Source organism: Vipera ursinii (assembly GCF_947247035.1).
Source record: "Vipera ursinii genome assembly, chromosome: 5".
Lineage (NCBI taxonomy): Eukaryota > Metazoa > Chordata > Lepidosauria > Squamata > Viperidae > Vipera > Vipera ursinii.
Window position 1 is genome coordinate 86,667,142 of NC_139518.1, and position 23,623 is coordinate 86,690,764.

The 23,623-nt window shown below is 40.2% G+C and overlaps 1 protein-coding gene across 2 annotated transcripts in view; it reads right to left on the bottom strand.

Annotated features, from left to right (window-relative positions):
- The window catches only part of SORBS1 (sorbin and SH3 domain containing 1), a 129,213-nt gene that overhangs the window by 33,582 nt on the left and 72,008 nt on the right, over positions 1-23,623 (bottom strand). For both annotated transcript variants that reach the window (XM_083364622.1, XM_083364621.1), the window contains exons 9-17: positions 21,746-21,778; positions 20,455-20,618; positions 16,467-16,530; positions 15,677-15,751; positions 15,340-15,402; positions 8,392-8,439; positions 8,068-8,197; positions 6,893-7,007; positions 2,743-2,826 (exon numbers count right to left, since the gene is read on the bottom strand). In XM_083364622.1, coding sequence (XP_083220748.1) covers positions 2,743-2,826; positions 6,893-7,007; positions 8,068-8,197; positions 8,392-8,439; positions 15,340-15,402; positions 15,677-15,751; positions 16,467-16,530; positions 20,455-20,618; positions 21,746-21,778 — 776 coding nt within the window. The remainder of the gene's footprint in view (positions 1-2,742; positions 2,827-6,892; positions 7,008-8,067; positions 8,198-8,391; positions 8,440-15,339; positions 15,403-15,676; positions 15,752-16,466; positions 16,531-20,454; positions 20,619-21,745; positions 21,779-23,623) is intronic.

The following is a 23,623-nucleotide window of genomic DNA, read 5'->3' on the forward strand; positions in this document are numbered from 1 at the left end:
AGGCCACGCGCTGCAGCCTTGCCCAGCCAAGGAAGGGGGCGGCAGCCAAGACTACAACAGATCTGCTGCTTGTCAGCGGAGCTCAGAAGCTGCCCAACTTTACTCTACAATTTCGGGGTTGGAAAGCGGAGGGGCAGCGGTGCGTTTACAGGCCTGGCGGCACCTGCTGGAGACCCTCCTGGTTCCCCCCCCCTTCAGAGCTGCCTTGATGCCGACGGGCCTGCCAGTGGAGGTATTATTTATTCTTGCCTTTAACAGCAATAACTATGTTGTTTGACAACTTTACTAGCAACCTGCAGGCTGTGAACTTTCCGGTCCCCCTTGAGGAAAAAATTCAGGAGAGCTAGTTTATTTTTCTGCTAATTACACTATACCTTGTGGATTTTTAAGGAGCTTATGCGAAAAAAATGTGTCTGAAAATTAAAGGATGTATGGATTGAGTTGTGAGACAAGAAAGGGAAGTACATGGACATATGCACTTCAAGTTGCTGACATATTTCCACTAATATTGTGACTGGACACCTGCATAGGGCTCGCAACTTGGGCGTCCTCCTGGATTCACGACTTAATTTTGAAGACCACATAGGAGCCGTGACCAGGGGGGCTTTTACACAGGTTCGCCTGGTGCGCCAGTTGCGTCCCTATCTGGACCGAGATGCCCTACGCACAGTTACTCATGTGCTCGTGACCTCCCGTTTGGACTACTGTAACGCTCTCTACATGGGGCTGCCCTTGAAGACCACTCGGAGGCTTCAACTGGTGCAGAATGCGGCCGCGCGAGTTGTAATGGGGGTCTCCCGATACTCCCATGTAACACCTCTACTCCGCGAGCTGCATTGGCTTCCGGTTGCCCTCCGGGTGAAATTCAAGGTGCTGGTTATTACCTATAAAGCCCTACATGGCCTGGGTCCGGGGTATTTGAGGGAATACCTGCTGCCGGCATCAAATGCCCTTCGCCCAGTGCGCTCCCACAGGGGCGTCTGCTCAGGGTCCCACCGGTAAGAGATTGCCGGCGGGTGATACCCAGGGATAGGGCCTTCTCAGTGGGGGCGCCTGCCCTCTGGAACCAGCTGCCAGTGGAGCTGAGGACTGCCCCCGACCTCCGGTCATTCCGCCGGGGCCTGAAGACCTGGCTCTTCGAGCTCTCGGGCCCAGGCTGAGGAGTAATTTATTTTAATCGGGGTTTTAATTGCACAGGGTTAGTTTAATCTTTTTTAAATGGGTTTTAACTTTTGTATTGCTGGTTTTTTAATTCCCTGTAAACCGCCCTGAGTCCTCAGGGAAAGGGCGGTATATAAATGTAATAAAATAAAATAAATAAAATAAATAATCCTCTCAGGGCCCAAAGATTATCTTCATTTTTCATAGGGTGGTATTGTGGATTAACTAAATTTTTCTGGATTCTGATTTTAAAGTGAGTATCCTGAGCTATGGAGGCCTTTGATCTTCTTCTTAAATACATAATAATAATGAGAACTAAAGGCTCAAAGGAAAGGCAGACTAGAAAGAACAAGACCTTTTGGGGTCTTCAATTCCTTTCCTGTTAAGAGTTCCTTAATAATGTTTGCTCTTCCTACCTAACATCAATAAAGGTGGTTTTTCCAAAAAATATGTGAAGAGCTGAATTAGTGATTTAACTATATTTTCTTTTTGGCTGTGTTTCGATCTATATATAATGTATGTTTAATCGAGGAGGGCATGGAGAGGTAGAAGTGGCCAATATGGAGGCTGCACCTTGCCCTCCAGATCTCTGCCTCCCCTGCAGATCTCTGGAGAGGAGGGGATGGCAAGGGAGCTGTGTGAGGGAAGGCTGCCCCAACAAACCAGCATCCTTACCATCCATGATTGGAAATGGAAATTCCCTTTCGAGAAGGGCCAGCCTCCCTTGTGCAGGACCCGGGAGTGCTGCTCCCCTGCCGCCTCCTCTTGCTCTCCAGAGATCTGTCAACACAGAAGCTGGACTTGGAGGAAACTGCTTCCTGCAAGTGTCTTCCACCTCCTGCTTTGCCAGGAGGGGGCACCAGATAGGGAAACACCAAGATGTGTCTCTTTAGTGTGCTGTACACACACACACACACACACACACACACACACACACAAACACTCTCCAAGCTTGGAGACTTGTATCTACACTTGAGCTAGCAAACTGCCAATCATGCCTGGGCTTGGGGAGAAGGTCCTCTCCTTTGTGGATAAAAGTCCCCAAACCTGGAATGCAATGTGTGGTGTGTGCATGTGTGTGCACGCATGCACTTGGCTGCTAGCAGTTTGGGGAGGCGAGGAGTTTGTGGGGCACCGAGTTGTCCCCACATCGAGTTAGCCAGTGCAATTTCTTCTGTTCTGACCCAGCTGTCTCAAGTCAGCTGTGTCCAGTGAGTGGCGTCGAGCAGGCCATGCCCACCTGCTAGGTGACTGGTGGTACTCGAATATTGCCATATCCTAAAAGTGATAGAATCTCTGAAAAGGTTGAAAAGCCCTGCTTTAGAAAACATCCATAGTATCTTATAGTTACAAATTTGTTGATATTCCTTTAGTTTGATTTTCAAAATCTGGCCTGCATGGTTTCCCCAAAATAAATAACATACACTACAGCTTATAAAATAATAACTCTTTTTACAGTATAATTAAGTTGGCTAAACCAGGATGAGTTAATTTTTGTTCCATTAGACATACAATGAAGAGGGAAAAGACAGTGATCCATAACAACATCTTATTTACTAATGCTTGGGACTATCAACTTACCGGTTTCCCAAACTCCAATTCCGAAAAGAATTTATACCAAGGCTCATTCTTTAAATCTATCTCTTCTGGGCTTATATCCCGAGGCTAAAGAATTGGTAATATAAGAATGGAAGAAAGAGAAGGACAATATTATGCAAAGAATGCATAGGAAGACTGTTAAAGGTGCCACATTCTGTAATTTTTTTTCAACAGTTTCCTAGTTATTAAACTGGAAGGTCCTATCCATAATTTTAATAACAACATGCAATTTTATTCATATCTCACCGAGAATAGGTTTAGTTACACTCATTTCTAAGTAAAAAATGGTAGTGCATTGTTGTCATTAAAGGAAGGTATTCCTAAAATAAATAACCTCTCCACGTGTTATATTTGTGTTATTTTTCTAAAACAGGAAAACCAATAAAGAAATAAGAGATATCAGAATAACAGAGTTGGAAGGAACTTTAGAGGTCATCTACTTCAACCCACTACTCAGGCAGGAAACACTATACTATTTCAGGCAAATGGCTGTCCAGTCTCTTTTTAAAAACTTCCAGTGTTGGAGCTTGTTTTCACAGCTTGTTGTTGCACTGATTAATTTTTCTAACTGTCAGGAAATTTCTCCTTAGTTCTAGGTTGCTTCTCTCTTTGGTTAGTTTCTATCCATTGTTTCTTGTCTTTCCTTCAGGTGCTTTGGAGAATAGCTTGACTCCCTCTTCCTTGTGGCAACCCCTGAGATACTGAAACATACATACACACACACATATACATATACAGAACAGCTGCTGGAATTGGGTATGTCTGGTTTAATGAAGAGAAGGATAAGGGGTGACATGATCTCTCTCTCTCTCTCTCTCTCTCTCTCTCTCTCTCTCTCTCTCTGTGTGATATTCAAAGAAAATAGAACCCTTTAAACTTTTACTTGTAGTTATGTATGGCAATTGTCACGTTTCCACGCCACTTCTATATCACTTAATCTCTATCAACTAGAATAAATAATCAATTCCTTCATATTTAACTTCAATGTACTCACTTCCTCTAGAACAGACATGTCAAACTTGCAACGTTACGTGACGTCGTGCAACGTATCGGGACGGTTTTGCCATTGCTGGCAATGGGATGGGTGCGGCTTCCAGATGAAACGTCTGGTCCGTGGGCCGGCAGTTTGACACCCCTGCTCTAGAATTCTAGTGGTACAACTTCATCAGTAAGCAAAAACAAAAAGTACATGGGGAATGACTGGAAGACAATGAATTGAACTGTCAACAGTAATAAGAATGGAAGAATCAAAAAGTACTTCTACTAATACAACATGTGAACAAAGCCAGAATTCCATCTCTAATCTCCAAAAGCAATTTACCTGAAATAGTCAAGATTTCTATTTCCTCAGCTGCTGGATAATATCATTCTATGAACAGGATTCACTTTTTACTCCACTCCTACTGCAACATATTTATATCAAGTATGGCATCTTTAACAGCACATGCGGTAAGTGAGAAGGCCTGTCTCAAAAATAGCACATGAAAAGGTAAAACTCTACACCGGGGTGGAGAAGATGGCCCTTTTATGACTTTTATGACTATGGTGGCTCAGGAATTCTGGGAGTTGAAGTCTACAAGTCATAAAGGGACCATACTTCCCCACCTCTGCTCTGCAATAGTTAGCAATGAATTCTAGGACAGAGGTCCCCAACCTTTTGGGCACCAGGGATCAGTTCAGTGGAGAGAGGTTTTTCCGTAGACCAGAGGGGGCATGGCTGTGTGTGCTGCCTACATCCCATGGATAGGGCTTTGCTTGTTTGTGCAGACTGTTTGCTGTCATACTGCGGCCCAGTATGGGTCCACAGACCAGGGATTGGGGACCCCTGTTCTAGGACTTGGAGTCCAAGTTGCCAAAGTTGGGAAATCTTGCTCTAAGTCTACACTAAAGAGGATACATTTAGACAGAAGTGTTAATGGTGAAGTTGCTACAGAAACATAATTTCCTAAAAAAGAGAGTAGAAAGCTTCTACTATAGGAAATCGCCAACCTTTCATGCATGAATATGGGTTAAGAATTTTAATAACAATTAAGAATGGTATATCTAAGAACTGGATACACCAGGAACAATATGACAGTTAAGGAGTCATATTTTGCTATTGTATTCCATGTTAAGGACAACATATAAAATTAATGACATGCAGTTCTTAGAATCACTGTACAAGAAACAAAGAATACATGCAACACTTCTTAAGGCACAGCTTTGGTATACAAGATACAATACAATCAACTCAGAATATGTACAGTGGTGCTTAATACAGTCCCAGGTTTGCAAAGGTCTTTTACTTCCATATTGCACTCATATTAATCTGATTATCAATTACAATTCTAAGATGCTCTTCATAAATAGTATTACAAAGGCTAGCTACACCCAGTTCTACTCCTGAATGTTTTCTTACAGTCTTTCCCCCTCAGAAAAATGTTTCACATTTGTCTTTTAAATTTAATTCTGTTACATTTAAATTCTTGAGAAACAATTCAAAAGAATGTTTTGAATGTAGTTTGTGCGTTCTAGCAACCCTGTTCAAGTTTGTTCTACCTGGAAATTTGTTAAGTATTCTCTCCATGTAGTTATCCAGATAAAATACACCCAAAATTTAAAGGCTTGGGTATTCACGTGCGGCAACCACTTCCACTTTAATAAGAAACATTTTTAAAGGAAATTTTGATTCAAAATTGTCATGCTATCTAGGTCACATTTAATGCTGGTTAATTCAGATTCAACAGGGAATTTTGTCAAATGTTTAACTGAAATCAGTGTTATTACATCCACAGCATTCCCACAATTTATTAAGGAGATTAGCCAATAAAAACAGAGAGATACATGACAAATTTGTTCTTGACAATTATATCACTGATCAAATAGTGATACAGATCTATATTCAGTGATTGCATCTAATTTAGCTCTTTCAAACCATTCAATTTTTAAAAATTCCCCTTGGCAACCAAATTACAGCCAACTAACGAAACTAGTCTAGTGGCCACATTATAGGGGAGAGAATGTAAACCACAGATTTGTTACTCATGTTTTAAAATACAGCTGAGCTTCCTTATAGAATTATTTTTTAACCACCAACTTTCTGGTAGAGCTTTTCATAGAATTGGAAGTTGAGATTTGTTTGTTCATTGCAGAAACTTTTGAATGCTCTTCCACTAAAGAACTGTTCTTTAAAAGTAGCTCACATTTAGAAACTGTGGCATGTAGAAACATCATATAAAGTTTAAGGATATATTTTATTTATTGACCTATCAGTCTGGGAAGGACTTCACAGATTTTGGACTGGCTTATTAACAGCCCATCTAACAACCTGAGTTGACTCCTTCTCTTCCATCTTGCTGTATGTATAGAGAACTCTAGGAAATAGCACCTGTGCTGATCTTTTCAGGAGGTGCATATTTGGTAAAACCTCTTGTAAAATACTTTTAGAAAAAGAGAGAAAATATTCTTCCATTTTATATGAAGAATAGTAAGAGAGAAAATAATGTTTTCTTGCCCAGTAGTTTGGTTGCTGTAGCCAGAGGAGAAAGAAAAAAAATTATTCTTTCCCTTCCATCCATTTAGAAAAAACTGGATAGTTGATTTATTTGTGGACTGGGATCCTGCAGCAAAAAGGTTGGCACAAAAGAAAGAATGTCTCCCCTTATTCACAGGAAAATGAGAAACAGCAGAATTTTCATTATCTGAATAGTAATGATATTTACCTGTAGCACAAGGAACACTTGTCTTTCCCCCAACAGGAGAGGGGCCGGTTGAGGGCTGGTTCCTGCCTGTCAGTGTGCAAACTGCCTCTTCCTCTTCTCCCTTCCTGCCCCTGCCAGTTGTGATGTGGCAGTGACTCAATAAGGGATGAAGTGCAGCAGAGCTATCTTGCTACCCATTAAGAAAGCAGTGGAAAGCAAGCAGCCCCCCTGAAGGCCTATCAAGCATTTATTCTGCCCCTCAGTCTGCTGTCTTCACATAGGAACATGGCTTCTCAGGTTGATCCCACGGGGAGAATCTCACAATTCCTCAAATTAGAATAAAGCCATGATCATTTGGCCAGTTTCTTTGCAGGCTTTCAGGAGATAAGGAACCAAATCCACAGAGCACAATGGAAAATGTACACATAAAAGTAAAATCAAATTACCATTACCAATGTTTCATTATCCAGAATCGAGGACATCCCTGGACAATATTCATAAATGCTTTTAGGTTCAGCCCAGTGCTTCCTCGAGTCTATTTTTTTGTCTGGAGGCTCCCAATCATTCCTTTAAAGAAAAAAAAGAAAAGAAAAATAAAGTGCAACTGTTCACACCTCACAGCAATCAACATTTTCTTTAGAACAGGGTTGTCAAACTGCCGGCCCGCAGGCCGGATGCATCATGCGGAAGCCGCGCCCACCCTATTGCCGGCAATGGCAAAACCGTCCCGATACGTCGCACGTCACGTGACGTTGAGAGTTTGACATGTCTGTTTTAGAAGCTGAAAAGAAAGAAAGGAAGCTTCATCTGTCTGCAGGATGATTTTTTTCACTAATTCTCCAAACCAAAATTCTGTTTCTTACAAATGCCACAAATCAAAGTATTAGCTATGTCTTTAATTTGTAATTTTTTTCCATTCTCATTTCCATTCTCTGACAAACCCTGCTTCATATACATGCCTTTTGCTGAGGAACATTGTAAGGCTTAGTAGGTCTATTATTTGTACTATAGGTTTGTTCTTCTTTTTCATCATAAAAAGCAAATAAGCCTCTGTTCAAATAAATGCTCCCTGGAAATTCAAACACACAGACACACACACCCCAAAGAAATTGGCAAACTTTGGAACCTCAGTTAAGCCAATTCCTAATTTTTAGCCAAAAAGCCACATTTAGCCACATTTAAGACACCACTTATTTAAAATGGAGCCGAGAAGATTGTTAACCTTCATTGCATAATTGTGCCATAGCAAACAGAACAGATGAACCCAAAATACACTTACTTGGATAAAAATTTTTATCTAAAATTTATGTGCTTACTATATATTATTTTGTGAACGATATAGGAAAACCTAGTTTTCAATTTAGTTTATTATTTTTCATTTTTTTGAATTGTGCTATTACTTGATAAGTAACTCAAGGCAGTGAACATACCTAATACTCCTCCCACCTTCCCCACGACAGGCTATGAGGTGGGTTGAAGTGAGAGTCACTCAGCCAGCTTTCATGTCCAAACCAGGACTAGAACTCATCATCTCCTAGTTTTTAGGCCAGCACCAAAGTGGCTTATTTGTTTGCTGCTAGTTGTATCGCCCTGAGCTACTACTTCAACTGTTCTTATCTATGATTACCTCTCAGAGTTCGATTTAAGAGATGAAGAACGAGCGGGCAGCGGCAAAGTGAATGATCTCTTCATTGTCTTGTCTGTGTTGATGGTATCATTCTCACTCTTGGAACGGGGCACTGAAGTTTGTGCTGTTACTGCAAAGGGACATAGTCAGACATGTGTTGTAGGAGAACAAAGGAACTAATATTCCAAAACACAATGGTTTGTTGTACTCTGGGTATATAATGCTTTTTCAACTAGAGTAAGATTTATTCAGCACATCATGTAGCTTTCTTTTTCATACAACCTTTAGCACTCATATAACTCATTTCTATGTTCAAATACTTACCTTCTTTGCCAAAAGAGTCCTGTGGAAAAAATGAATCAGAATCCTCATCTGAAAAAAAAAACCATAATTTGCTGTTTAGATATTCTATTATATATTTATAACTATGGCTTCCCCCTCTGCCACTCTATGAATCCAAGTGCAAATTTTATTATCATTTCTGGTAGTTTGATTAATAACAAAGACACTGCATTCTTTATGCAAAAGCAGCCATCAGTACATTGCAAGGAATATATGGATAGGTTATTCATAACTCCAAGAATTAAATACACTCAGTATTCATGTATACTTGAATGCCCACACAGTTTTCATGTCACCCCATTTATTAGGACCTAATAAATATAACTTGAAATTCTTTGAATGTGTACAGGGAAGGCCAAGAGCTGGCCTTTCTCTCTCCATAAGCAGAGGAGATACAGTACATGAAGGCTTCAATGGGGCAACTGCATGAGATCTGGTTTACATGTAACATTAAACCAAAATTATGAATAAACTACGGTGATGTGCTTTTAAATAACAGCAAATCAAACCAGATGTGTTCAGATATTGCATTAAACTGCAATATAGTATATGAACCAGGCCCCTTTATCAATATTACAATCCAGTCCTATGTACATGTCCTCAAAACTCAGTCCTAATGTATTTAAAATATATACTGATTTATACACAGGTTTGCAGCTGTATTCAAATCATATTCTAAACTATTTTTACAGAAATCATATACATATCTATCACATCAACTTTCCCAGAATCACAGCATTCTTCCTTAATAATAAAAAGGGTACCTGAAAATATCTTGGAATGGAAAATGCAAGTTACTATTCCAATCTCAACCTTTTTAAACTGAATGCCAAAAATACAATGCTAACTCCATAGGCCTTTGTTTATTCAAATTAATATGTCCCAGTGGTCTCATACTCTGGAATTAGAACCAAAATTTTCCATTTACTCTCCTCCCACCTTGCAATGATTCACATGCTCCAAACATTTTCATTTCACTAACTAAGCTTCCAGGTCTATGAAGTATCAAAAAATCCTAGGAAAAGGTTCTTCATAATCCCTCAGTGAAACGTTCCAAACTTCTCATAATACAAGGTAATTTAGCAAGGATGGTCTACACTTAGCAAAACAACACTGCCTCACATTTGAAAACACATATTTTGCACAGCAGAGCTGATGGAAAATCAGAAAAGAATGAATCTATGGACCTCCAGCCTGCATTTGAGCACTGAACTTTTCAGGCTAAGGAGCCATTTACAAACCACCCAGAGTCACTTTAGGTGAGATGGACAGTGTAGATATTTAATAAAAAAATAAAATTTACAAAGATTTGATCAATAAATATTTTTTACAAACATTCCCACAGGACTGGAAATTAAAGTGCATCCTTTAGTCCAGGGGTCTTCAAACTTGGCCCTTTTATGACTTGTGGACTTCAACCCAGAATTCCTCAGCCAGTGTGCCTGGCTGAGGAATTCTGGGAGTTGAAGTCCACAAGTCATAAAAGGGCCAAGTTTGAAGACCCCTGATTTAGTAATTTGCCGCTTACAATTGCCTGATGGCCAAAGAAACTGGGACAGTCTCCAGACCCCCGATCTGATACATTCATGCCATACAAGGAAAGAAATGTGAGAAGCAGAAGGTTCTTAAAGCAATGATAGCAGCAGATTTAGGAATTAAAAACAATTCCACCAGGGATCCTAGCGAGGGACTCAACCAGGCAATTACAGAATGGATGTCACCTGAAATGAAAATACAATGAGGGGCAGACAAGGGTTGCACCTGCTTTCTGAATTCAGTGAAGCAAGGTCTGATCGTCATGGGACCTGCAAAGAGGAGAGCTTCTTCTCCAATACCTCTAGGATTAGCCATACAATCACAACTGCTTAGGTAACTAGACAGTGTTTTCATAAGGTGGCACTGTATCTGGGAAGATTATTACACAAAACTGTAATAAAAAACCACTGGTGCCTAGGTTCTTAGAAAACAATGCAGCATATCTTGTTGTCAGATTAATTTTATTTCTGGATCAGGTAATGTCTTACATACAAAGTAGAAATACTGTAAAACATCTGACAATGTATGCATGGCATTCTGATTAGCAAGTTATTCAAGTTTGGTTGGGTGAGATTTCTATATATTTAATCCATAGCTGGCCTGAAACTTCACCCAGAATGCTCATCAATGGCTCTTCATCAAGTTGGGAGAGCTACAATGTAAGGTGCCATATGACTCTTTGGTACAGTAAAATACTTACCAGAAAACTGGATAGGGCAACTATGAGACTATGAAGTCAGAAATAAAATTCAAAATGATCTTGATAGATTTTTGTCAGAAGAAGTGGATTGAAATGGAAATTTAATAGCAACAAACGCAAACTTACTCAGAGGCAAAAAAAAACACACAACACACATGCAAATGGAGGATTTCTGGTTTGGGCTACAGTATGAGTGAAAAGGACATTGGAATTGCAGTTGAACACTTACAAGCTAAATATGATTCAACAGGCTGATATGGCTGCTAAAAAAACAAATGGGGCTTTTAGGCCAGGGGTCTTCAAACTTGACCCTTTTATGACTTGTGGACTTCAACTCCCAGAATTCCTCAGCCAGGCACGCTGGATAAGGAATTCTGGGAGTTGAAGTCCACAAGTCATAAAAGGGCCAGGTTTGAAGACCCCTCTTTTAGATATATCAGTAGAAGATGAGGACATCATATTATTTTTCAAGGATCTGGAGGGATACATTATGTAGAAGGGGATGGGACAATTTCCAAGACTTATTAGGTCTGACAATTTTATCTTGTTCCTAATTTATGTGGGGATGCCACTGCTAAGATCAGCTACATCTGTGAACTCTGAAGATAAATGAATGAAATTCATGAAGTTGAATCCTCAGGGGAGGCTCTCATTCATCTTTCCAGTCCATAGAAGAAAGCTCAAAGCAAAGGAATCCTGCAAGTGAATGGCTATGCAAATGCTATTGACAGAAGTAAGCTGAGTTATTGCACTATGATTTGAATAATTTGGATGACTGGCGACTGTCATGTAATCAGTTGCATTTCAGGATTGAGAAAAATATTTTTGTTGCAGCGGGGGGTGGGGGTCCAAACCCTCTGTGGTAGTCCTGGGCCAGCACCTAATTGTAGATCTTCCAATATCCCAAGTAATGCTACCCAAATCTAGTAAGATAAGTGGCATATTATCCAATTTTTATATGTAATCGCCAACTCTTCAGTCCTGCAACCCAGGTCTAGTCTTATATGCAGTTTTGAGCACCACTCAAAAGGGCCAAGGACAAGAAATTGCAAGAGGAGTCCACAGCTATGAAAAAAACTGAAGTAACTCAATTGAGGGGTCATTTGATAACACTGAAGACGATAATCTATTAACAATGATTAGATGTCAATGGAATGTCAGAGACTTCCAGTTTTGCATCATAGCAACGCGGCTAAGGGATTGCGGAGCTCTGCACCCTATGACTGGTTTTGCCTGCCTGGAAACCCTAAATGGGTCAAAAGTCGCCCCGGAGAGGCGAAGGAGGGACACCCCAATGATCACGAAACGATGGTAGTTAATTAGTTTGATCTGGGGGAAGCCCTCCAACCTGACAGGAGAAAGGATAGCTGCACTTCGGTGACTAGCCCAAGCTACATGGTGTGCCTTAAGTGCATCATTTCAGATTGGAGGGCCCAATTTACTGCTAAGTTTTGGAGGGAGTTTGTGAGAATGATTAAGTCTTCCCAGGAGCTCAGTTCTGCTTTTCATCCAAGTACAAATGGATCTGCAGAATGAGCTAATGCAATAGTGGAACAGCACCTGCATTGCTATGTCAACCATCAGCAAATGAACTGGTCAGAACTCTTGCCATTTGCAGAAGTGGCGTTTAACAGAAGTACTGGTTTCACTCCATTTAAGTTACCCACAGGAGTAGAATTTGTGCCCATTCCAGAATGCCCTCATCCTCTACCACCCTAAGTGACTGGGTGGGTTCCTTTCAGAGGGTTTGGAGTGATGCAAAGGCGGCTTTGAATAAGGCAGCTGAAAGCCAGAAAAGGCAAGCGGATAGAAAGCGAGCTCCGCAGGGGACTTTCCATATAGGGGATAAAGTGTATCTGTCTATTAAATATCTTAAGTTGAAACAAAGTTGCAAGAAGTTATGGAAGAGGTTCATCAGTCCTTTTCCTATTGTAAAAATCATAAATCCAATGACTATAGAATTAAAACTACCAAGGCTGTTAGGTAAAGTTCACCCAGTGTTCCACTTCAGCTTACTGAAGCCACACAGGGGATCCACAACAAGGCCAGTAGGGGAAACAGCCCCAGCCCCAATAGTGGTAGAGGGGGAAATGCATTATGAAGTTAAGCAGATCCTCAATTCTAGAATCCACAAGGGAAAATTGTGATACTTAATCCAATGGGAAGGTCACCCAATGTTGGAAGCTACAGCATGTACAAGTGGATCGTTTAGTGAAGCAATTCCACACTAAATACTCCCAGAAGCCGGGACCAACGTGAGGGGAAACTGACAGGCAATAATGTGCTTCCTTTTGTTTTCCAGGTGCCCTTTTTCTTTTAGGGGACTAGCCTATCATGCTATGAATCCTACTGTCTTTAGGACCGCTGTAGAGCTGCTAGCTTACCAACAGTTACAGGGGAGGGGGTGGGATGGAAGAATTTGGGATTTACTGGTGCTCCCTATCAGCGTGAGAGCCGAAGACTGTTGAGAGAATGCTTTGACAATAACAATTGCTGGAATTGGACAATGTGACCTGAACTGTCAGGGGAGGGAAAGTTTTGCTCTTTTAATTATCTGTTTCCTGCCTTAGTTTCAGAGTTAGCTTTTCTTCAAACTTGCCAGATTGTTTATGCCTAATAAAGTTAACATTGGAGTTTATCATGTGTTTTGCTTGGTTGGGCTTTTCAGCCAGAATATGACACTGTGACCTTTTCCTGACCAGGAGGGATCACCCCGTTAATCTCCCAGTTACACTACTACAACTCAGAAGCTGCAGTGGCATAGAACATGACTATCCACTTGCTGTCTAGTACTAACCAACCTGGCAGAATAATGCCTGTATTACAAGAGTTCTATTAGTTGCCTGTAGGTTTTGAGGCCCAATTCAAGATAATGGACTAAAAAGTCCTTTAAAATTTGGGCTTTATTATCTTTGATACTATGCTCTTCAATAGAACATTCTGCTTTGTGCAGTCCAGCCTGGAAGCACTGATGTGAATGGGATCTCCCCAGTGGTGGGATTCAAATACCTGAACAACCGGTTCTCTTATTGGATGTAGGCCTGGGCCTCCGAGGCCTAGAACAGACTTCTGGAAGTGGCTTCCACGCACTTCTTGCAGGCTGTTCTAGGCCTGGCAGGCCTCCTGCAGGCCTCCCAAGTCTAGAATGGACTTCCGGGAGTGGCATCCATGTACTTCCAGTGGGCCGTTCTAGGCTTGGGATGCCTCCTCCAGACCTCCCAGGCCTAGACTGGACTTCCAGAAGCAGCATGCATTCAGCAAAATTTAGCTACCAGTTCTGCTGAACTGGTGCAAACTGGCTGAATCCCACCACTGGATCTCCCCAAGAGATCAGGATAGGGGGTGGATGATGATGGCCTCCTCCACAGCTGCCTTCTCATTTTAGAATAGCTTGCCCCCCAAAGTCATTGTCCTGTCTTTTAAAAAGACAATGAAAACTGTAAATTATCAGTTACACAAATGGAAGACCTTCATTAGGTAATAGCAGTAGTAAGGAATAGCCTTGCATGTGTTCTTCTGCTTTTATAACTGTAAGTCATCTAGAGCCTAATGAGTAGCTCTAGTTTTAAGTTGCTAAATAGGTACTCAATCGGCAGCAGTTACAAACCTTACCTAAAGCTACCTCTGTCATGAAACAAGGAAAACCAGTTGCTTAGACACGTCACTTTATCTGATGAAAAATAAGTGACAGTGACCCTCCACTCTCATTTGCCCCACTTAATCATCAGAGGAAATACCTTTTTCAACTAGCCTAATGATTCATCACAGTGAGAAACAACAATTCTGACACCAATGCTATTAATATCAAGATAGGTAGGCTTTTGTACCAAAATCTCACCTTTGAGCCATCCAATGTCAAGTATTCTAACTGCTGGATTGGGAACCTCTTATTCAACATGGCAAAGAAGTATGTCTGACCCAAACTTTGTTTGGATTAAAAATGTGGTCCCCCATGAGTCACTAGACTAGACCCATCTTCTCAATCTGGGCAACTTTTAAGACACATGGTCTTCAACTCCAGAATTCCCCATGGCTGGCTGGGGAGTTGTAGTCTACACATTTTAAAGTTGCACTACTAGGCCAATAATATTCAAAGTAGCTTAAGTCTTCCAGGGATTACCCTTTGGTAGAAGATGCCATAGCTTCGTCTGTATCTATAAGAATGCTATGGGTAACAACTTTCCATTTCAGAATTGGATGCAACTCTCTGTTATTTCATAGAAAGTAGATCACTTGAAATATGGATACTGTACACAATTTTTAATAAGGAATACTGTCCTGTAGATGTGGGTGACACACAAAACATGCTGGATCTTGCAACCATCACTGCTACACTGGCCTTGCCCTAGGTAAAGGAGGCCTTGACAAATATGCATTCAAGATTTTTCATTCCATTTAATAAGAATGTGTGTCTTTATGGTCTTGTATCCATGTGCTATGTGATTTCAGATGCCTGGATAACTATCTTGAACTGACAATACAAACCAAAGAAAATCCAAGCTCCACAACATTAATTAGAGCGAGGCAAAGCTAAGAAAGAGGTTGTATCATTGAAGATGTAAGAGCAAAAGGCAATTGGCAACTACAATTAAAAGACAGCAAAGGAGACTAGGCAACTACAAAAACTCTGGCTGGAAAATTAATAAAGCAGAAGCTTGTTCAAAAGCAAAAGTCAATGCATCTTAACAAATTACCTTCAGATCTAGGGCTAGGAGTAGACACAGGAAACTGGTAAGTAGGAGAATAAGGATTTTGTTCTGCAGCAGAGAAAAGCAGTGGGGTTGGAGAGCAGCCATGCTTAAATGGAGGAACTTCATCCCTTCTCAATTTTCTATCCCATTATGTTTTTGTATCCCACTTCACTACTAATATTCACTACTCCCAAGAGAGAGCAGAAGGTCTCCATCAATACAAAACAAGGAGACAATCGGAATAGCATTCAATTTTTAATGAGTCATATTGTAGTATGACAGATTAAACTATGGTTAGCCAAACACAAAACAAGATATATTCTTGCTAAACTTATGGTACCTTTGCTTTGGGGTTGAATAGCAGGAAGCTCAGGGAATATGTAGGTAGGGCAATAAGGGTTTTCTTCAGGAGGGTCTGTGCAGGAAGAGCACATTTCAAAAAAAAGAAGAGAGGAAATATATACTGTAAATGGAGTGGGATATATTAGAGGAAACTCCTAATACACACAACCTGGACAGGGTTGCCATCCCTCAAAAATGCATAATTTAGTCTTAGGCTGCCCCTCCAGTTCAGCCATGGGCAGCATATCAGCACAGAGTGCTTTTCATGCATTCCAAGATGGTTTGTCTCAAATTAACCAGTCCTTAGTGCTAAATTGGTAGGCACAGAAATCTTGCAGTTTTGGTATCAATTCTGATTCAACTTAAGGAAAGAGGATTTGCTTTAGAAATGCTTCCAAAGGAGAATTCTCTTTGGTAGAGTGTGATAGTTCAGCATACATTTAGTTGCAAATTGGCCAAAGGTATGTGTGAATGCATGATACGATGCACTCCTGAGGGTAGGAAATGGGGTTAGGACTACTTAGTTACCTGGTTAGAATCCTGCTTCTCCTTGCTATAGGTTCTGGGAGAATTTTCCACTGGCAGCTATGGGAGAATTCCGTCTCAGAACTAGCAGCTGTTTTTTGAGGGAGGTATAGGGGAGGAGACTTCTTGGGGAGAAAGTTTAAAGCCACATCCTGAATTCATTTTAGCTGCCTTCTTACCCCCCCCCACTAAACCAGAATATTCCATCCCAAAGTAAATAGGTAAGTAGATAGACAGAATATTTTAAATTACGGTAGATATACCTTTTGTCAATCTGTGGATTTGTTTGAACATTATCTTGTACCAGTCCTTGGATCGCTCTGAATTCTAATTGAAAAAGAAAGATAACACAGCATTTGAAAAGACTGAAACATCCATTCAACTATGGTATCTTATATCTATTACCTTATGTTAATAATTTCTGCTCATCATAGACTCCCTGGAAAATCTGGAGATGCAAAAGACCTGTTTTTTCAACTGTGGGGTTTTGGACTGTTCTAGTGATTAATCAAGAAATGTATGGGACACAGAAAGTTTTAGGAAGGCAAGTCCGTCCTAAATTTCCAATTTTAACGTTGGTGTTTTGCCAATGTAATTCTAATACAAGTATGGAGTTCTTGCAGTTCTGCAGATGTTGCTACAGCACCAACCATCACAACCAACAGTACCATCAGAGACATCTACAGGTTCCACATCATTGTACTAATTTCATTCAAATCCCTTCATTAAATGCTGTCCATTTCACTTCTTGTTATTTCTCAAGCTGTTTGTTGACTGCTTATAATATTACTTCATTTGTCTAAATCAGAATCTTTAGTGTTTGTGATCTCTGACACTGATTATGTTCTTTTTAGCTGTTTTATCAAACTGCATGTTCAATGTCATATCAGTCCACCCAATTAATACTATGATAGTAGAATGTCAAATGTAAAAATGGCCAATAAACACATATTACATGGCTCTTCACACCAATGCTACAGGCAGTCTTGCTATCACACATTTAGGACCAAAACCTAGGCAATATTAAAGTAATGTGAATTGGTATAGCTGTTGTAAGAACCGATTACTTGTAATTGTAGATCTTCAAGTGGTTATCTGTGAATTCACACTTTGGGGTTCTAGATCTGGGCAAAAATCTGTGTGGAATTTTTAAGATCCTGGAATCTTCAGAGAATGTAGCTTAGCAAAGCAGGGATTCACTAACTTTGGATGATCACCAAACATCTGAAAGCAAGGTTAATCATTCCTACAGGCAAGTGGGGAAAACTGAAGTCACAGATAACCATTAAAAGAGCTTCCAAATTCTTTTTGAATAAATTCTATACTGTTGAGCTACATTAAATACTGCTTAGCTCTTGTGACAGCATCAGTTTTAGGCACCAAAATAACAATGATTGATTTCTAGATTGTATTATTGCTTTGGCACTGGCTCTGTCACTTATCTCCATAGCTGGTTGGATGGTTGATGGCCTTTAGAGACTTTGATGTCCTGAGAAAGGTAACACTATAAATATCATTCTTCTCCTCAAAATAAATTTTCAAATTTAGTCTTTGACCACTAACCTCCATACCCACAACCATCTATGGTAGTTTGAATTAATAGTTATAGCCTTTGGAACATTTGGAGGCTTTGTTGTTGTTAGTTGCGAAGTCGTGTCTGACCCATCACGACCGGATCTACAACATTCCTTCAGGCCTTCCTGTCCTCTACCATCTTCTGGAGTCCATTTAAGTCCATTTGGAGGCTTATGTTGAAGGATAACTACATTTCATGAGGATTTGTACAATTTAGACCAGTGGTTCCCAACCTTATCTATACCTTGTCCCACCCAGAATGCTTCTGATATATTCTTGCACCCCTTGCAAAAGTTGGAAATAACAGCAACGAATTATGCATATACACTATAATTTTAAAAACCCAAATTTTTGCACCCCCTGGAATATCATCTCGGACTCCCAGGGGGTTCCTGGTGGACTAAGGATACATAAAGTACTAGGGTTGAAGGGTTTTATATAGCTCACCAGCATGCTGTTTTTCACAGTTGGGTGATACGGTTCCAAAATCTGGTTCCCTTTTTCACATTTGTGGAAGATTTTAGAGAGCAAAATGAGTGCTTATTTCACCTGATAAAACTCCAGAAACCCACCTTCCAAAATTGGTTTTGGCATAATTCACTCTTGTAGCATGGCCTTCCAATGTCACATAAAATTTGGTCTAGCCCTCAATCTGACAAAATACATGCCAGCCAAATAACAGGTTATCCAAATCTTGAGCTTCCTTAAAACCATCCGGATGTGCATCCATTTAAATTAAAGGAAAATAGCACCTTAAGTTTACATTCTTTTTTTATTAGAGGAAGGGACGTTTGTTTCTTTGATTCATCCAAGATTACATCAAGAGCTACCAGGCTCCACATACCAGCTGCCAGCCAGAAACTCTTCCTAAATTCTGACACAATTGCCATGTGTCATCATGCAGGAATACATCTAGAGAAGAATCTGCCACAGTAGCAGCTGCACAAGGAATGTTCCAGAGCTTGTCCCTTGCTTGTTTAGATTTGCTACACATTTCAGGCCACCTCTACGTGGCACTAGCAAAAAAAGTCTACATGAAATTGATGGCTAGATGTCTAGATGGCTGCTGAGGCACTGAGCATCTTATGTAGATCCATCTCTGTCTTCCCTTCTCTGTCTGTGGAAGGGCAGGGGAGCATGTCAGAGTAGATATAGGCACCTCGATCAAAGTAACTTTTAATCATTTCAGGATTTTGCTGGAGGAGAAGGCAGTCTCTTTGTTAATCTAAATCAGGGGTGTCAAACTGCCGACCCACGGGCCAGATGTGTCATCCGGAAGCCGCACCCACCCCATTGCTGGCAATGGCAAAACTGTCCCGATACGTTGCACGACGTCGTGAGTTTGACATGTCTGATCTACATGGTTACATAGTTTTCACTGAAGTTATCCACTTCTTGCTCCTTATATTTTTTAAGATATTCAGCAAAGTAAAGCAAGGTTTTGCTTCTTCACAGCATGCTGGATTGCTTCCACATGGTTCTCTATCATCTCTGTTTCTATCTCTGGTAGTCTGATTCCTATCCTCCTTGCAGCTCATGAGCCTGACATGGGGCTGCTTCCCACCTTTGCTAAATCTTTTGCACTGAGCACTGGAAACACTAGCAAGCTGGCTCCCATTTGATGCCAATCCATGCAACTGATCCGTAGTTTGGAAGCAAACAACAGGAAGAAGTTAAAAGGAGTTCTAATAGTTTGTGGGTTATGCTGTTGCTGCCACAGCACAAATTACCTCAGTTTAAAAGGAAATGGCTGTATTTTCTACACATCTTCCCCATACCCTTCATGTCTCTGACTTTGACTTATAGGTAAAGAAAAGGAGGATGGAAGCTGTAAAGAGGAATGGATAGACAGAGAGAGAGAGAGAGAGACAGACAGACAGACAGACAGACAGTTAGTTAGTCTCTGCCTGGTGGCTACAGAGGGAGATACTGTCCCACATGGAGGATGGTCTTCCAGGAAACTCAAGAGAATAACTTCCCTGTGAAAGTCTGGGCAGGGCAAAAGGGTTAGTCATCAGGCAATCTTAATGGAGTGGGATCTGGGGAAATAAGACTGCAAAGGGCTGTAATTCCCTGAGCTTAGGGTAGTGCTGTTACATCCCATCCAAAGAGTGCTATCCAATGCATGGAACCTGACAAGAATCTCAAGAGATTATTGACTGATGGCTGAGGATCTGTGTTTTTTTTTTGGCGTAGGAGTTTTGTGATTCTTGCCATGCAAGCAATCTAAGCACACCCTCATAGGGGCACCCGACCCGATTTAAAGGCAGGTTGCTATATTTCTGTGACTTCCTTTGGAGGGCACCACGTTGTCCTCAGAAGCCTAATAAGAAAGAGGAAAATCTCCAAAAGCAACCAAGGACAGGGGAAGTTGCCATCCTTTTGGACTGTAGTAAGATACTATTAGGAAATATATGGATTACCGGGGGGGGGGAACCACAATTGCATGCATATATTTTCAACACATTTTTGAGAAACTTACCTTCTGATTCCAAAGTCTGAAAATTCAGGGATTTTTTTTAAAGACAGAATATTTATTTCATGTACAAATGCTAAATGGATTTACATCATGACAATATCTAACAAAACAATTTATATGCTGAAATTTGACTATAACAAAAAATAGACAATCAGAAATGAATTGATACAACAGGGAAATATTTCAAATTTCCTTACTCTTAGTGGAATGCCTATGGAATCCAAAGAATCATCAGCCATATGCTGAGAATTATTGACAATTCTCTTCTGTTCTTCTACTGCATCTTCTGTGCTTGGATTTAATTTTTGTTGAACAGATGTACCATCTACTTTATCAGCGACTGGTGGATCAGGCACTGGATCTGTAAACAAAAGTAGCAGTCACCATTGTTATAAAATGTTTAACATCACAACCTTGGGGAAATACAAATGAAGTATCTTATTGATTTTTAAAAGAATGTAATTTTCAAAATGACTGAATAAAGAAGGAATTTTAGAAAAGAAAGTATCTGTTACATATTTCCTTTAACAGTGCATTCTAACTATTTTGCAGAATATATTATTTTAAACTATTCACTGAATCTCAGATCAAAAAGCACCATATAGGCAAGCACCACATAGGCCTAGCAACAGTTAATTTCTCTAATGTAACTGTTACTACAATGCAGCAGTCTTTAAGCTCCACCTCTGCCAGATTCTAGGGAAAGATTTCTGGGAAGGGGGAAGGATCATAAGCTGACTCATCCAAAATGCATCAAGTTTCAGCAAACTGTGATAATGCAGTGTAGCATGCACTGGAAAAAAGCAACATACTCATGCTTAAGAACATACACGATGAGCTCAAGAACAGTATTCTAAATGGAAATTAAACTTGTGAAGCCAGTTTTCATGCAATATAGTCTGCATTCATCTCAGAGTATCATGAGCAAATCCATCCCAGAGCTAATTAGCGGAATCCTTTAACATACTTTTATGTATTGTTCTGGACTAGTTCCCCTCAACAACAACTAACATTTTAAATAAATAAAGATTGATTCCACCCACTTTTGAATGTGATCTTAATAAATTTTTGATGATTTTGAAAATGTTGGATGCCAATACCGAAAAGTATCAGTCATTCTGGCAAACTGGGAATGGACTATCAGAACTAGGCTGCAAAAATCCATATAATCATTAGGTACAAACAGAGAGGACACTTTGCTGATATTTCATAATCTGTGGCTTGGATATATGGGTGATATTTCAAGCTCTTTTTAAATGATGGGCCCAGTGTCTTCTTTTTCCCAAGATTGCCTTGTGGAATTCTAGAGAAAAGTAGCATAAATATGTCGCAGTCACTGAAAAAAGTACAATTCCTCTTCCCCTGAATTGCAGCTCTTCCTTTACAGATTCACTAATGATACTCTATTAGATAAAAAACACTTGACTGAATACAGCAGCAGAAACATCAATAGCTAGAAATAGCGTAACAATATTTGGGGCATCATACCTGCAAGGCTACTAAGCCTTTTTTGCTGTTCTGCTGTGAGAAAGAGAGGAGGGGAAAAGACAAATAAATTGTTGAAACCATGATTACCCTCAACTCTTTATAAGACACTCACAATCTGTTGAACAAAATCTCAAGAGCTTGAATACCCCATCCCCATTAGCATTTCATCAAAACCAATATTTCTAACCCCTTGCCCTTCAAATAAAAGTGCTGAGCAAGAGTTCCATATATAATGAATGAGTAACATGTTCATATATTTGATTCAAACAAATTGACATACATTCATTTTTTTCACAATTTCAGAAGACTAAAAATCCCTAAGAACTTTCCAAGTCCTTCATAGACATTATCCTTGCTGGAAGTGACATACATACATTTTTTTCACAATTTCAGAAGGCTAAAAATCCCTAAGAACTTTCCAAGTGCTTCATAGATATTATCCTTGCTGGAAGCTACAACACTAACTTGTTACCAGCAATATGGGCACTGAAACCCAAAACATTGGGACAGCACAAAACAGTCCACACACACTAATGGGGACGAAGTCTGAGTAAAGATGTCTTGCCTTACAAGGTCCCCATATATGTTTTATTCAAGAATAATTCTATATGGTGCACATTCTGAGCAACATATAGCTGCACCTTTATTGAATTAAGTGAGATGCAAGATTCCAACTGGAACATTTAGTATGTACGATCAAAAATATTTATTCTGGTTTATTGAGGTGGAAGCTATTTGTGATTCTTAGAATAGAATCTGGTCTCAAGATTCTTCCCTACTTTTACTGATCAATCCCAATTTACTGATCAATCCTGATTTATTTGCAAGCCAGTTTATATCTGTATTCACCAGACCAAAAGTAATGTTGATAAATGTTTGGTATATTCTTTGGTAAGTGTGCAACAGTATCCCATAAATGGATATTGAATTCACAACAGCTCCAAATAAGTCCTTGTGATCTAAAACCAAACTTTTTTTAAGATCCAAAGGTTCAGCAATACCAGATCCAAACATAACCAGCCCATAAGAGTCAACATCTTCAATCATCATTCTCCAAATGAAGAAAAGTTACAGCAAAGAGACGAGAACTACCCTCTGTAGAACTTTAAATCTGAAGACAAGACAGCAAAGTCTTTCTCATAGAACTTCATGAAATCATAAAGGGACAAGTTCTACGCATCTCCGATACTCCACAAGTAAAGAAAGCCATCATAAATAGACCATCAGGCAGCTTATGAAAGCTTAGGTTGAAAAACAAGGCCTTATTTTAGAGTTTATATCATCTTTGAACAGCTGAATGCTCTTGAACATAACAGTTGGTCCTCCAGTTACAGAAGCAATTGGGACTGAGATTGCCATCATCAAGCGATGTGGTTGTAAAATGCAATGTCACATGACCAAAGGCAACCCAGTCCGTTATTGTTGTAACCCATGATGCAGGGTTCCTAATCAGGAAGTGAGGAAGTCACAGGCAGTGCTTTTTTTGTTATAGAACGGACTGGAACAGAGTTCCGGGACCTTTTTTCAACAGATTTTCCAAGTTTTAAAAGTAACTTTTGAAAATTTGATGTTTGGTTCACGTGGACTTGAATTGCCCTGTCAAGTGTAGCAGGTTGGCAGCAAAATAATTAAAATGGTGCATGCGGGCTGCTTGTGTGTCGAGTCCGATGTATGCGTACTTCGTCTGCACTGATTGTGATGGCGCTGCTCGGCTTATGGCACTGCTCGGCTTGTGACTGGTTGTGTGGTTGTGTGCTGAGTGCTTACTGCGGGCGGCGACCATTATATTTCGTTACACAACTGACGTCTGTGGGTGTGTGTACAGTGACTGACTACGTGCAAAAGATAATTTCTTTCTTTTAAAAAATCATTGGTGAA